General features: G+C 42.7%; 1 protein-coding gene and 1 long non-coding RNA gene across 5 annotated transcripts in view; one reads left to right on the top strand and one right to left on the bottom strand.

The window, feature by feature from the left end:
* tubgcp5 (tubulin gamma complex component 5) overlaps positions 1-13,363 on the bottom strand; it is a 66,600-nt gene that overhangs the window by 12,735 nt on the left and 40,502 nt on the right. For all 4 annotated transcript variants that reach the window (XM_068033249.1, XM_068033248.1, XM_068033250.1 and 1 more), the window contains 5 exons: positions 11,411-11,615; positions 7,139-7,327; positions 4,588-4,770; positions 2,370-2,454; positions 2,152-2,272 (listed from right to left, as the gene is read on the bottom strand). In XM_068033249.1, the coding sequence (XP_067889350.1) occupies positions 2,152-2,272; positions 2,370-2,454; positions 4,588-4,770; positions 7,139-7,327; positions 11,411-11,615 (783 nt within the window). The remainder of the gene's footprint in view (positions 1-2,151; positions 2,273-2,369; positions 2,455-4,587; positions 4,771-7,138; positions 7,328-11,410; positions 11,616-13,363) is intronic.
* The window catches only part of LOC137371172 (uncharacterized), a 38,683-nt gene that overhangs the window by 23,139 nt on the left and 2,181 nt on the right, over positions 1-13,363 (top strand). The window contains exon 3 of the long non-coding RNA XR_010975190.1: positions 7,451-7,734. This is a non-coding gene — a long non-coding RNA (uncharacterized lncRNA). The remainder of the gene's footprint in view (positions 1-7,450; positions 7,735-13,363) is intronic.

Below are 13,363 nucleotides of genomic sequence, written 5' to 3'. Positions count from 1 at the left end.
ACCCCATTTTTGAGGCAATTTGTTAGGTTCCACCAAGTGTCTAGCAATTTGTGGCGATGCGCAACTCTCTTGCTTGCCACAAATTCATTTTCTTTATAAACACACGAATAACAGTGAGCATCGTGAACTCGTTGTTATTTTTCCACCAAATTCTAGGCCAATATATCTCCAATTTTCCTGCCCCACCTAATTTTGTTCCCCTTATGCCTAATAGTGGTAGCTTATGCTCAAGTGCAGTTCCACAAGTGTTGCCAATCCTCAAGCATGTCATTGCTTTCATCATAAACCTAGACGGAGTGTTAGGTACCTATTTGACCATAACTGAACGGGATCCTTTCTTGGAGGAGCGGGAGGGAGGATTGTTGCTTGTTCCTGGATTAGGGAGATCAACTAACTCAGCAAAGACCAGATATAAAAGGTGTGTATTCTCCCTGGTCTGCATGACTCCGTACTAAATAAATGGTGCAATCAACCACTGAGCTATTGGAGGTACCTCAAAATTTGACACAGCTTTCCTTAGAACTTTTTTTTTTTTTTTTTTTTAGAGATACAGCACTGAAACAGGCCCTTCGGCCCACCGAGTCTGTGCCGACCATCAACCACCCATTTATACTAATCCTACCCTAATTCCATATTCCTACCACATCCCCACCTATATTTCCCTACCACCTACCTATACTAGGGGCAATTTTTATAATGGCCAATTAACCTATCACCCTGCAAGTCTTTGGCATGTGGGAGGAAACCGGAGCACCCGGAGGAAACCCACGCAGACACAGGGAGAACTTGCAAACTCCACACAGGCAGTACCCAGAATTGAACCCGGGTCACCGCAGCTGTGAGGCTGCAGTGCTAACCACTGCGCCACTGCGCCACTGTGCCGCCCTCTTATCAAATCTCTTTCAGATGGGTTAACAGCAGAACAGACTAGATCAGACACTTTGCCTTAAACTGGGCTTTTCATGTTTGTGCTTTTGGCTAGGGCTGTTCATTATTCTGTCATTAACACTCTTTCTGCACTAATGCTTTGTCTTTCACCACACCATTAGCACACTTTCTTTGCCTTTGCTCCATGACCTCCTTGTCAGTTAATCTCTCCGGCCCTCTATCTTATCACACACCTTCCCTTTTGTTCTCTTTCCCCCCACCCCCGGTTTACTTGCTTAAAACCTGTTACATTTCTAACCTTTGCCAGTTCTGATGAAAGGACACAGACCTGAAACATTAACTCTGCTTCTCTCTCCACAGATGCTGCCAGACCTGCTGAGTATTTCCAGCACTTTCTGTTTTTATTTTAGATCAGACACTTACCAGCACCATCTATAATATTTGAATAATGGTCAGTAGAGGACACAACAGACTTTCATGTGGAATAATTTTTAACTCCAAATTGACCGAGCAAAAAAAAAATACAAAGCTGGGGAAGGTTTACTGCTAGGAATGATTCAAAGTCAAGAAAATGTAAATTCTCTCCAGATCTGGCATAATATAAAATCAAACTGCACATGATTAGATTCTGTACACAGTTACAAAAATGTAGAATTTTAAGCAGCTTCACTCAATTACTGAGCTCAGATAGGTGCCATCACATTAGAGCATACCTCAAAGAAATGAAACTAGAAAGAGAGTAAAGATGCATTTACCATATAGCTGTTGGCAACAGCTCTATCAGGTCAAAAAAGACAGTACTTGCCTCTGGAGATGCCAAAAACTTGTGAAGTGGCAGTTCTCACCATCTCCACATACAGGATCACTGGGTGGACAAATACAATTTCATTCCTCTACCAGCATTGGCCACTCCAGTTATGGGGCTTGCCCTTCACTGGCCTGAACAGACCTTGTCCATCTATTGAGAAATGTCCAGTGGCCAGAAACAAAGTTGTGAATTTCAGCATTCAAAGACCCATGCAGGCAAACTTTTGCTTGCCTAGCTTATGTGTGGCTCCCAGTTCTGTTAGTTATGGGATTCCACAGCAGCAACATAATAAATGCTTTCTTCAACAAGAAGCTAATGCTTTATAAGTCAATTACACTAAAAATGCAGCCCTTTAAATCTATATTCTTACAGTAAATCAATTTCCAAGTGCAAAATCTACTCATCAAAAAAATTACCAGTAATATTTTCAAATGCATTCTGAAACTTTGTCCTACCATCAAATCTCAGAACATCAAGGCTGTATTTGGCCCACTTAATTTGCAACAGAAGTATGAACACTTGATTATAAATCTTCTGACATTCAGAGCTGATAACAATATCAACTGGCCAAGGAACCTGTTGCAAAAAAAAAGTGGGAAGAGATAAGAAAGTGCAGCCTTTTGAACATCAATAAGCACAACTGATTCTAATTGATTGAACATCTTAAACATACCTTGTAGCTCAATGTGAGACCATCGATAGAATGCACAGGAAGTCTCTTTTTAACAATGTCAATGTTTTCTAAATATACAGACAACCTACAGTTGAAAGCAAAAGTCAAAAAGCAGATGAAAACACTCAACAGCAATAACTTTAAATAGTTTCCAAGCCACAAATGTGCAGATTTTATTTTTAGGAAAGAACAATCTACAAGAGCCCAAATGCATGATAGTGGGTACTCATCACCTTCTGCATCAGAATATCTTATTTTACCAAGAGGCTTTCATGCACAACACAAAGGCTTAAATTTAATGCTACCTACAAAAATACAAGAGAAACTTTTTCAGTTTGCTCATGAAGTTTCTAGCCCACTGCAAAAAAAAACCTCTCAACATCCTGATCTGTGACAGGTTTTGGGCAAGGGGAGAATAACTTACAATTTAAATGTGGAACTGCGTGGTGTACAAGTCCAAGTGGTAGAATGCACTAGATGAGAGATGGGTATAAATTCTTCCAAAACTGATGGCTGTAAGGCCATTGTATGAAATGTGTTCGGGCAATCTCAATCCAGCTGCTAGTAGTCATGGGCCCACAGCATACAATTTCCCTTAATTTGTCAGCAAATTGACAATCTCACTTACAGAACCTGAAAGGAAAGGGTGAATCAAACCAGCAGCACAGTTTTGTAAACTGACGAAGTTACCTGATGAATCTAATGTCATATTACTAATGATTTGTCTTTTTAATAATGTCAACCTTTAACTTGTTTGTTAGGTGGGGAAGTAAAAATTCTTCAAAATTGAACTATTTTAAAATCATACACAGTATGTACAGTTACACAGCAAATTTAAAATGATCACTAGTGAACTTCTGAACCGAGAATGGCTGAGAGTACTGGCAGATTTTAGTAGGAAATTATCACTTTCTTAATGTGATGTTATTTGGAAATGTGTTATTGCATACAGATTCTCCAAGTTTCAGGGAGATGTAATCACTGAATATAGGTGCAAGCACGAGTTAGTGCTGCAGAAGGAAGAAATCTCAGTTAAACAACATGGCTTAGAAATTCAGCTAATCAGCCCACCAAGTCCCCAGTACGGCAGGCGGGAAGTGCAGCCATGAATCCAGTTGGAATTGCAGGCACTTATCTGGCCGGAAAAGCATTGCCTGCCAAGTTGGATAAGGTAGAGGTCCTGGCAGCAGGAGAGCATGCTGGGAACATTTAAAGTACAGAATAATTTATTCAAATTAGTGCTGCATTGGCAGATGTGCCTTCTTTCAGATGAGGTGTTAAGCTGTGGCTCCATCTGTTCAGATGGACATGAAAGATACAATGCAACCAGTTGAAGAGCATAGAACTCTGTGTGGCCCAACATTCATCCCTCAACCAGCATCAAGAATAGATTAACTGGTCATTCATCTCATTTGTTTTTTTTTGAGAGATCTTGTGCAAAAACCGGTTGCTGTATTTGCTTACATAACATCAGTGGCTAGAAATTCATTGGCTGTATACTGCTTGATGTCAAAAGTTTTAGATAAATGCAAGTTCTTTTCTTCTGTATGGAATATGTTCCTAAAAAAAAGCAGTAGTTAAAAAAGTTGCTGAATGAATGGTTTGGAACCATGTTGAAAATGCAACTGTTCCTAAATTACTGGAACCACAGAAATGTAATGAATGAAAAGCAAGCTCAAGTGGCGAATGATGTACATTGCAATGTTTGAGCTAGCCTGGAAATCACTCAATACCTTTTTGCAGGGATAAGGGTGGGGATTTTAAGTTTGCCTCTAGAGATTAAACAATTTGAATAGAGCCTGTGATAGGTTAAATTGGGAAAATGGGCTTGAAGGAACTTCGTTGATTCATGCTTTCCTATATTGTTACATATTACACTGTATCTACAACACAGAAACTGGCCCAACGGGTAAATGCCAGTATTCATGATCCCCATGAGCCTCCTCCCAACCTTCTTCACCTAACCACATCAACACATCCTTCTATTCCTTTCTCCCTCATGTGCTTATCTAGCTTCCCCTTAAATGCATCTATGCTATTCACCTCAACTACTCCTCATGGTATAGAATTTCACAGTCAAACCACACTCTGGATAAAGAAATTTCTCCTGAATTTCCTATTTGACTTAGTAGTGACTATACTATATTTATGGATCCTAGTTGTGGTAATATATCATTGGACAGATACCTTCCAGAAACCAAAAGATACATGAACCTACCGAGAGCTATCTTCAGGATAGCGGTGTACAACAGCCTCTTGTAAACGGGCATTTAAAAATGACAAGCGTTGCCAGGATTCTTTTTCCTTTACTTTATCAAAGATAGCCACATAAAAATCATACATAGTCTCTCCTGCCTCCAGCAGGAAGAAATTCCTCATAGCTTGAAGATATTCCACCAGTCTGAAGGGAAAAGCACAAAGAGATTTATCATACTTCAGTACTTAAAACATTTTTTTCCCATTCATTCAAGGGATCCAATGGGGCAAAATGGGTTAATTCCCACAACTTCAAACCAGTTATGAAAATGGTGAGAGGGTATGACACAGCCATAACTCCCTGCTTCTTCACATCAGAGAGAAAAAGATTCAAAGGACACAGCACCTCAAATCTCTCATGTTCCAACAACTTCAAGAGCACTGTTAGAGATGTAGGAATAGGTCATCTGCCTACCCTCTTGGCTGGGCAGCAGAGTGTTCTAATTAGCATATCTGCCCCTGAAAACAATCATTTCCGAATGCTAGCTAAGGCTGGAGTTGCACCTCAAACCCTTCAAATGGGAATTCGATAGACTACTGGAAGATCAACCATCATTACGCAATTTTCTTTTTCAAATGAAAAACTCATGTAAAAAAACAAGACGACTACCGTGGAATCTCCCTGCTCAGCATAGTGGGGAAAGTCTTCGCTCGAGTCGCTTTAAACAGGCTCCAGAAGCTGGCCGAGCGTGTCTACCCTGAGGCACAGTGTGGCTTTCGAGCAGAGAGATCGACCATTGACATGCTGTTCTCCCTTCGTCAGCTACAGGAGAAATGCCGCGAACAACAGATGCCCCTCTACATTGCTTTCATTGATCTCACCAAAGCCTCTGACCTCGTCAGCAGACGTGGTCTCTTCAGACTACTAGAAAAGATCGGATGTCCACCAAAGCTACTAAGTATCATCACCTCATTCCATGACAATATGAAACGCACAATTCAGCATAGCGGCACCTCATCAGACCCCTTTCCGATCCTGAGTGGCGTGAAACAGGGCTGTGTTCTCGCACCTACACTGTTTGGGATTTTCTTCTCCCTGCTGCTCTCACATGAGTTCAAGTCTTAAGAAGGAATTTTCCTCCACGCAAGATCAGGTGGCAGGTTGTTCAACCTTGCCCGTCGAAGAGCGAAGACCAAATTACGGAAAGTCCTCATCAGGGAACTCCTCTTTGCTGACGATGCTGCTTTAACATCTCACACTGAAGAGTGTCTGCAGAGTTTCATCGACAGGTTTGCGGCTGCCTGCAACGAATTTGGCCTAACCATCAGCCTCAAGAAAACGAATATCATGGGACAGGACGTCAGAAATGCTCCATCCATCAATATCGGCGACCACACTCTGGAAGTGGCTCAAGAGTTCACCTACCTAGGCTGAACTATCACCAGTAACCTGTCTCTCGATGCAGAAATCAACAAGCGCATGGGAAAGGCTTCCACTGCTATGTTCGGACTGGCCAAGAGAGTGTGGGAAAATGGCGCACTGACACGGAACACAAAAGTCCGCGTGTATCAAGCCTGTGTCCTCAGTACCTTGCTCTACGGCAGCGAGGCCTGGACAACGTACGTCAGCCAAGAGGGACATCTCAATTCATTCCATCTTTGCTGCCTCCGGAGAATCCTTGGCATCAGGTGTCAAGACCGTATCTCCAACACAGAAGTCCTCAAGGCGGCCAACATCCCCAGCTTATACACCCTACTGAGTCAGCGGCGCTTGAGATGGTTTGGCCATGTGAGCCACATGGAAGATGGCAGGATCCCCAAGGACACATTGTACAGCGAGCTCGCCACTGGTATCAGACCCACCGGCCGTCCATGTCTCCGCTTTAAAGACGTCTGCAAACGCGACATGAAATCCTGTGACATTGATCACAAGTCGTGGGAGTCAGTTGCCAGCGATCGCCAGAGCTGGGGGGCAGCCATAAAGGCGGGGCTAAAGTGTGGCGAGTCGAAGAGACTTAGCAGTTGGCAGGAAAAAAGACAGAAGCGCAAGGGAAGAGCCAACTGCGAAACAGCCCGGACAACCAATTTTACCTGCAGCACCTGTGGAAGAGTCTGTCACTCTAGTATTGGCCTTTATAGCCTCTCCAGACACTGCTCCACAAACCACTGACCACCTCCAGGTGCTTACTCATTGTCTCCCGAGACAAGGAGGCCAAAGAAGTAGTAGTAATGCAGGGTACCAGCAAAGTTGAAAAGAATAGAACAGAAGATCTGATAGGTCAAGAACTAATTATAAGGAAAGTTGGATTTTAGACTTGTGATTTTTTGGAGGAACAAAAGACTGAACAAGGTATGGAAACTAATTTTGAGGTCTTTTTTTTTAAATCAAAGCTTATGAAGTAAACATTTGAAGGATTTGTTCAGTACGTATTTCCAATGTAATAACTTTTATTTACATAATTTATTCATAGTAAAAATCAAATGTTACTGCAACTTGCTTTAATCAATTGTGAGGTTGTTAAAACTTCACTATTTCTAAATGAGTGAGGCAAACGTGTTTACTTTTCCCTTACTTGTAATCAGTCTTTAGAGTTTGCATTAATTTTCCACAACATTCTCGATAACGTTTCTCAATATGAGGATACAAACATGACCGAAGCGTCAGCTCGAACGTCTGGCATGTCACTGATTCAGAGGACCTATCCACGTTAACATCTCCACTGCTGAATCTTTCATGGAAATCACTTTGCTCCATGTATAACCTGCAAGAATTGAAACAGCAACAATAAATCATCAAACCAACATTCTCAGTTCAGTCAAGTTGCCAATTATTCCATTAAGCAACTGCACTAACAATGTTTTTTTTTTAAATTGTATTTACACAGTGCCTGGATGTCCCAAACTGCTTAACAGCCAATGAAGTAATTCTGAAGTATAGTCACTGTTGCAATGTGGAAATGTGGCAGTCAAGTTGTGCACAGCAAGCTCCCACAAACAGCAATGCGACAACGGCCAGATAATCTGTTTTTGTGATGTTGATCAAGGGATAAATATTGGCCAGGACACCAGGATAACTCCCCTGCTCTTGTTCAAAAGTGTGCCTTGGGATCTTTTACGCCCACCTGAGGGGGCAGACGGGATCTCATTCACAAGATGGCACCTTTGACAGGTCAGTAGACCCTCAGTACTTCACTGGAGTGTCAGCTTTGAGTTTTGTGCTTAAGTCCGAGAGTGGGTCTCAAACCCAAACCTTCTGGCTCAGAGGCAAGAGCGCTACCAACTGAATCAAGGCTGATACCCAAGTCTTAGGTAAAATCATACATGGTACCAAGACTCAACTGGATCCGTAAAGTTTGAGTGTAATGTTACTGCTGCACGATTCTACATATGGCCTAATATTAGAACCATTTAAATTTGGGTAATTAAGAATCGAAGGTGTCTAGGGAGAGTAAACTTTAAGCAACAACACAGCAATAAAGGTCTGTAAAAAATCTTCAAATATTACCAGCAGTCACAGCAAAATAAAAAATCCACAATTTAAACGCTGATTATTTTCCATGTTTTAAAAATAACGAATGAAATTTTATGCATTTCAAAAGGAGGAATACGAATGCAAAAAAATAAATACTTTCTAATGTCATTATTCAAGTGCTCGAAGATCTGGTATTTCACAAGTCAGTTGAAGAGTGAGAATTCCTTATATACTGATTTAACATTGTCTATGAACCTCAACTTGCACTGTATCATTGTAATATTTTCATTTATCACATTAACCACCCTCATCATCTCTGGGCAAGTGCAACATGAACACTGTCTCCTATTTCGAGCTTGATTCTGCTACAGCTTTACTGATTTTTGGAGAAAGCTAGATGCAAGTTCGAAGCTTCGACTACATATAAATATCTTTAGCCACACTGCTGGTGTTACTTCCTGTAACAGAAGTATCAACATATTTTAAAAGCTGATGCAATTTCCCCACATAATGCAAGTTAAAAAAGCCATCATTAATTCAACAAATAGCTGAAACACTAGAAATTTAATCTCACTGACCACAATTAAGTTGTGAAATTTCATATTAACATTGTCACATTGAATGAAAATTTCCACAGCGGGTTTAGGTAAATCTATGAACTCCAGTGTTTTAAAGCTATTGTTTTAAGGAGTCATACCTCAGTAATGCACGGATAACCACTACCCTTTCTATATGACTGTAACGCTTACCTCAATTATAGTTAAACCACTGTTAACACCAGTCTAAAGGCAGTCATTGACTGTACAAGCTGCAATGACCTGCCTACTAATTGTTCCTCCCTTCTATGAGGAAAATGGACCTCACTTTTTGTTTGCACTATCAAAACATATGTGTCAGGGGAATGGTTGGTGCAGTTGGTCTTCCACCTCTGGGCGAAAGACTGAAATCAGGCCTAGACTCATGGGATTAAAGCCTCCAGTGTCCATTGGCTGCAAGTAACCTTGGTAAAATGAGGCTGTGAAGCAACATTCCCGCTAAGCTGCGTGACCACACAGCATCCTGATTGGCACTGCGCAGGCCTTGATCTGGGATAAATAACATGTGTGCGCAAAAAAATTAAAAGGGACTGCACACTAAAAGGCAACGCTGCTGTGAAGTCTCAGTCCAGTTATAAAAACATAGGAACAGGAGGCCGCTATTTAGCCCATTAAGCATGTTCCACCATTCAATGAGATCACGACTGATCTGCAACCTTCCTCCATACACCCTCATACCTTTGGCTAATAAAAATTTATCAATCTCAGTTTTCAAATTAACAATTGATCTAGTATCAATTGTTGCCTGGGGAAGAGAGTTCCAAACTTCTATCCCCTTTGTGTGGAGGTGTTTGCTAATTTCACTCTTGAATGATCTGCCACAATTTTTTTGACTTTGCCCCCAAGTCCTTGACTCCCCAACCAGTAGAAATAGGATAGATTGGGAGAAACTATCTGTTCCCCTTAATATGTTGAAAACTTGGATCAAATTATCCCTTAACCTTCTAAATTCCAGAGAATACAACTTTAGTTTGTTTAATCTCTCCTTGTGACTTGACCCTTCGAGTCGAGGTATCATTCTGGTAAATCTACGCTGCACTCCCTCCAAAGCCAAGATATCCTTCCTAAGATGTGGTGCCCAGAACTACTTGCAGGACTCCAGGTGTAGTCCAAAACAAGGGCTTTGTACATCTGAAGCATGGCTTTATGATTTATGATTATTTGGAAAAGCATGGTTTGATTAGAGACAGTCAGCATGGCTTTGTAAGGGGCAGATCATGCCTCACAAGCCTTATTGAATTCTTTGAAGATGTGGCAAAACACATTGATGAAGGAAGAGCAGTGGATGTGGTGTATATGGATTTTAGCAAGGCGTTTGATAAGGTTCCCCATGGTAGGCTCATTCAGAAAGTAAGGAGGCATGGGATTCAGGGAAAGTTGGCTGTCTGGATACAGAATTGGCTGGCCCATAGAAGTCAGAGGGTGGTAGTAGATGGAAAGTATTCAGCATGGAGCTCAGTGACCAGTGGTGTTCCACAAGGATCTGTTCTGGGACCTCTGCTCTTTGTGATTTTTATAAATGACTTGGATGAGGAAGTGGAAGGCTGGGTTAGCAAGTTTGCCGATGACACGAAGGTTGCTGGAGTTGTGGATAGTGTGGAAGGCTGTTGTAGGTTGCAACGGGACATTGACAGGATGCAGAGCTGGGCTGAGAAGTGGCAGATGGACTTCAACCTGGAAAAGTGTGAAGTGATTCATTTTGGAAGGTCGAATTTGAATGCGGAATACACGCTTAAAGACAGGATTCTTGGTAGTGTGGAGGAACAGAGGTATCTTGGGGTCCATGTCCATAGATCGCTCAAAGTTGCCACCCAAGTTGATAGGGTTGTTAAGAAGGCGCATGGTGTGTTGGCTTTCATTAACAGAGGGATTGAGTTTAAGAGCCGCAAGGTTATGCTGCAGCTCTACAAGGCCCTGGTTCGACCACACTTGGAATATTGTGTTCAGTTCTGGTCGCCTCATTATAGGAAGGATGTGGAAGCTTTAGAGAGGGTGCAGAGGAGATTTACCAGGATACTGCCTGGCATGTCCTACAAAGAAAGATTGAGGGAGCTAGGGCTTTTCTCATTGGAGCAAAGAAGGATGAGAGGTGACTTGATAAAGGGGTACAAGATGATGAGAGGCATAGATAGAGTGGATAGCCAGAGACTTTTTTCCAGGGTGGAAAGGGCTATCACCAGGGGGCATAATTTTAAGGTGATTGGAGGAAGGTTTTGGGGAGATGTCAGAGGTCGGTTCTTTACACAGAGAGTGGTGGGTGCGTTGAATGCGCTGCCAGTGGTGGTAGTAGAAGCAGATACATTAGGGACATTTAAGCGACTCTTGGATAGGTACATGGATGATAGTAGAATGAAGAGTAGGTAGTTAGTTTGATCTTAGAGTAGGTTCAAGGTTCGGCACAACATCGTGGGCCGAAGGGCCTGTACTGTGCTGTTCTATGTTCTACATCTTGCTTACCAGTGAGGATGGGTCCACAACAGCAAAATGCTCAAAAATTGTACTGGTGCAGGAGCTGAAGAACATTGCTGGGACACAGCACATGGTGTTTTACTCTTGTTCTGATTATGCTCCACCTGACCTGGGAGTATTTGATGCTGACACTGAATGCCTGAAGCAGCATGTGTCCCATTCCCCAGTATTAATACTCTGAAATTTGTTAAGCTTAAAATTTGCACCAAAAAAGTTACAAAAGTACTGCATTAGTCTGTGGTTCAGAAATCTGTAATAGATAAGTAATACTTTGAAGAATGAACACATTTTCACTTCAGAAACATTACCTTGCAAAATTTATAGCCAATAAAGGATCATGAACATCTTCAAGCTCAAGATGCCGAGCCACTATAGACTGCACCTTTATCAAGCTTTCTTTAGTAGCTTGTTGCTCTGGAACTGTATGTTCACAGGATTCAGTGTCCTCTCTGTACCGAAGGCGGGACTGTAGTGACTCCAGGAACAGCGCGTATAAGCTCTTTCTTTCGGCATCTGCATTCAAATCAAGAAAGGTAACACACTGGCAATCAACTACATTTATTAAGCCAAGCAATTTAGGTTTCAATGCAATAAATCTATCTCTTAGTTAAAAAAAAACCTGAAGACCACTAAAGAGCTAAATACACTGGGCCCAATAATTATTTAGAACTGGGAACAGTGTGATGGGGTTGGGGGCGAATAGGGTAGCACGCAGAGGATGATTCCACAATAAGAAACAGGGAAGAATGGGTTCCTCACAGGTTCTGCAGAATTTAATAGCAGGACCAGTTTTAAATCTTTAACATGTTTCCTGCCTGACTCCCAGCCAGGCTGACTATCTGTCGGGCTGGAGATCAGCGGTAGTCGACGTCAGGCAGCTGGAAATCAGCGGACAGTCAATGTCAGGCAAGTTGAAAATCACAGCAGAGGCTTGCATGGGACATTGTGGGGTTGATGGGGATCGCACATCATGGGGGAGGGGGTGGGTGGTGACGGCACTCTGCAGGGCGTAATGGGACGCAAGAGAGGATGAGTGGAGCATGGGGGTGGGAGGGTCAATGCACCACTGGGATCCCATCACAGTGTGATCTTGGTGGGCCACGGGAAGCACTCCTGCTCCTCCTATCCACAAACAGTGCAATAAAGGTACTTAACTCATCGATGCAGCCCTTCTCCCCTCCTTTTACCTGTGAGATTCCCTAGACCCAGGAAGCCCACACTGCGGTTGTTAAAAATAAAACTCAAATTAAAATGGAAGCACGCAGTCTCCTTAAAAGATTTTAATGACCAACTTGCCTCCTGAGAGTCGGTTAGTCGCCAGCCCACAACTCTGCCTCGATTACAGAGTGGGTCATGTTTCGCTATTTTTATTTTTCCCCCACCTCCTCTGACAGGTTAAAATCACCCCCATTATTTCAGGATGAAAATGGACTTCAAAAGGATTTGGAAGTCATTCAAAAAGTAGCTCAGATACATAGGGCTGGATTTTATACAACTCATTCAAATACCCAGGTCGGCCTGCACCCCCCGCACTCCCCCAAACCCCACAATCACGTGGAGGGGGCGGGCTGTCCGACACCAGCAATAGCGTCAGCTGCTTGTGCGCAGGCTCTGGCTCCATTTTTAAAGGACAGCCAACTCTGCAGGTAGATTTAAATTTTTAAAGAGGCAACCGCCCCCCAACACTGTTGCAATAAAAATTCTAATATCCCTTTCCCACCCCGCAATAACAATAAAGTGAAGTATCTGCCCTTCTCCCCCAAAACTCTTACCATACAAATATGACCTCCCCCACCCCAGACTACACAAATTTAATTGTTCACCCCTTCCCACCATCCCCTACAATCATGATAATTATTTGACCCCATTTCCCCCCTCCCCCACTAAAAATCTTAACTCCCTCGCACTTCCCCACCAGTGTCGCGCCTGCTTTTCCCAGATGGGGAAGTTAAGGCAAAGGAGTGCTGGCCGCTGCGGGCGCATAAGATGCTAGGTAAGTTTATTTAAATATATTCATTGTGTTGCTTTAAGTATGCAAAGCCGGGTCCCGCCGCCCAGTGGCGGGGGGCCGCTACTGAGCCTTGCCACTGCCAGGAAGATCAGGCCAGTGCAGATTCCGTGGCGGGCCTCTGCTGGAATGATCTTCCGGCCACCCCCTGCCACCAAGTCCAATGTCAGGAGCCATGTAAAATCCTGAGGTGCAAAGGTCCGTCAAAGAATAAGTTACAGTTCTTTCAAGTTTTAAGAATTCGCATCAAAAG

Source organism: Heterodontus francisci, chromosome 6, assembly GCF_036365525.1.
Source record: "Heterodontus francisci isolate sHetFra1 chromosome 6, sHetFra1.hap1, whole genome shotgun sequence".
Lineage (NCBI taxonomy): Eukaryota > Metazoa > Chordata > Chondrichthyes > Heterodontiformes > Heterodontidae > Heterodontus > Heterodontus francisci.
The sequence above is the reverse complement of the archived record's forward strand: the minus strand, read 5'-3'. Positions and strand labels throughout refer to the sequence as shown.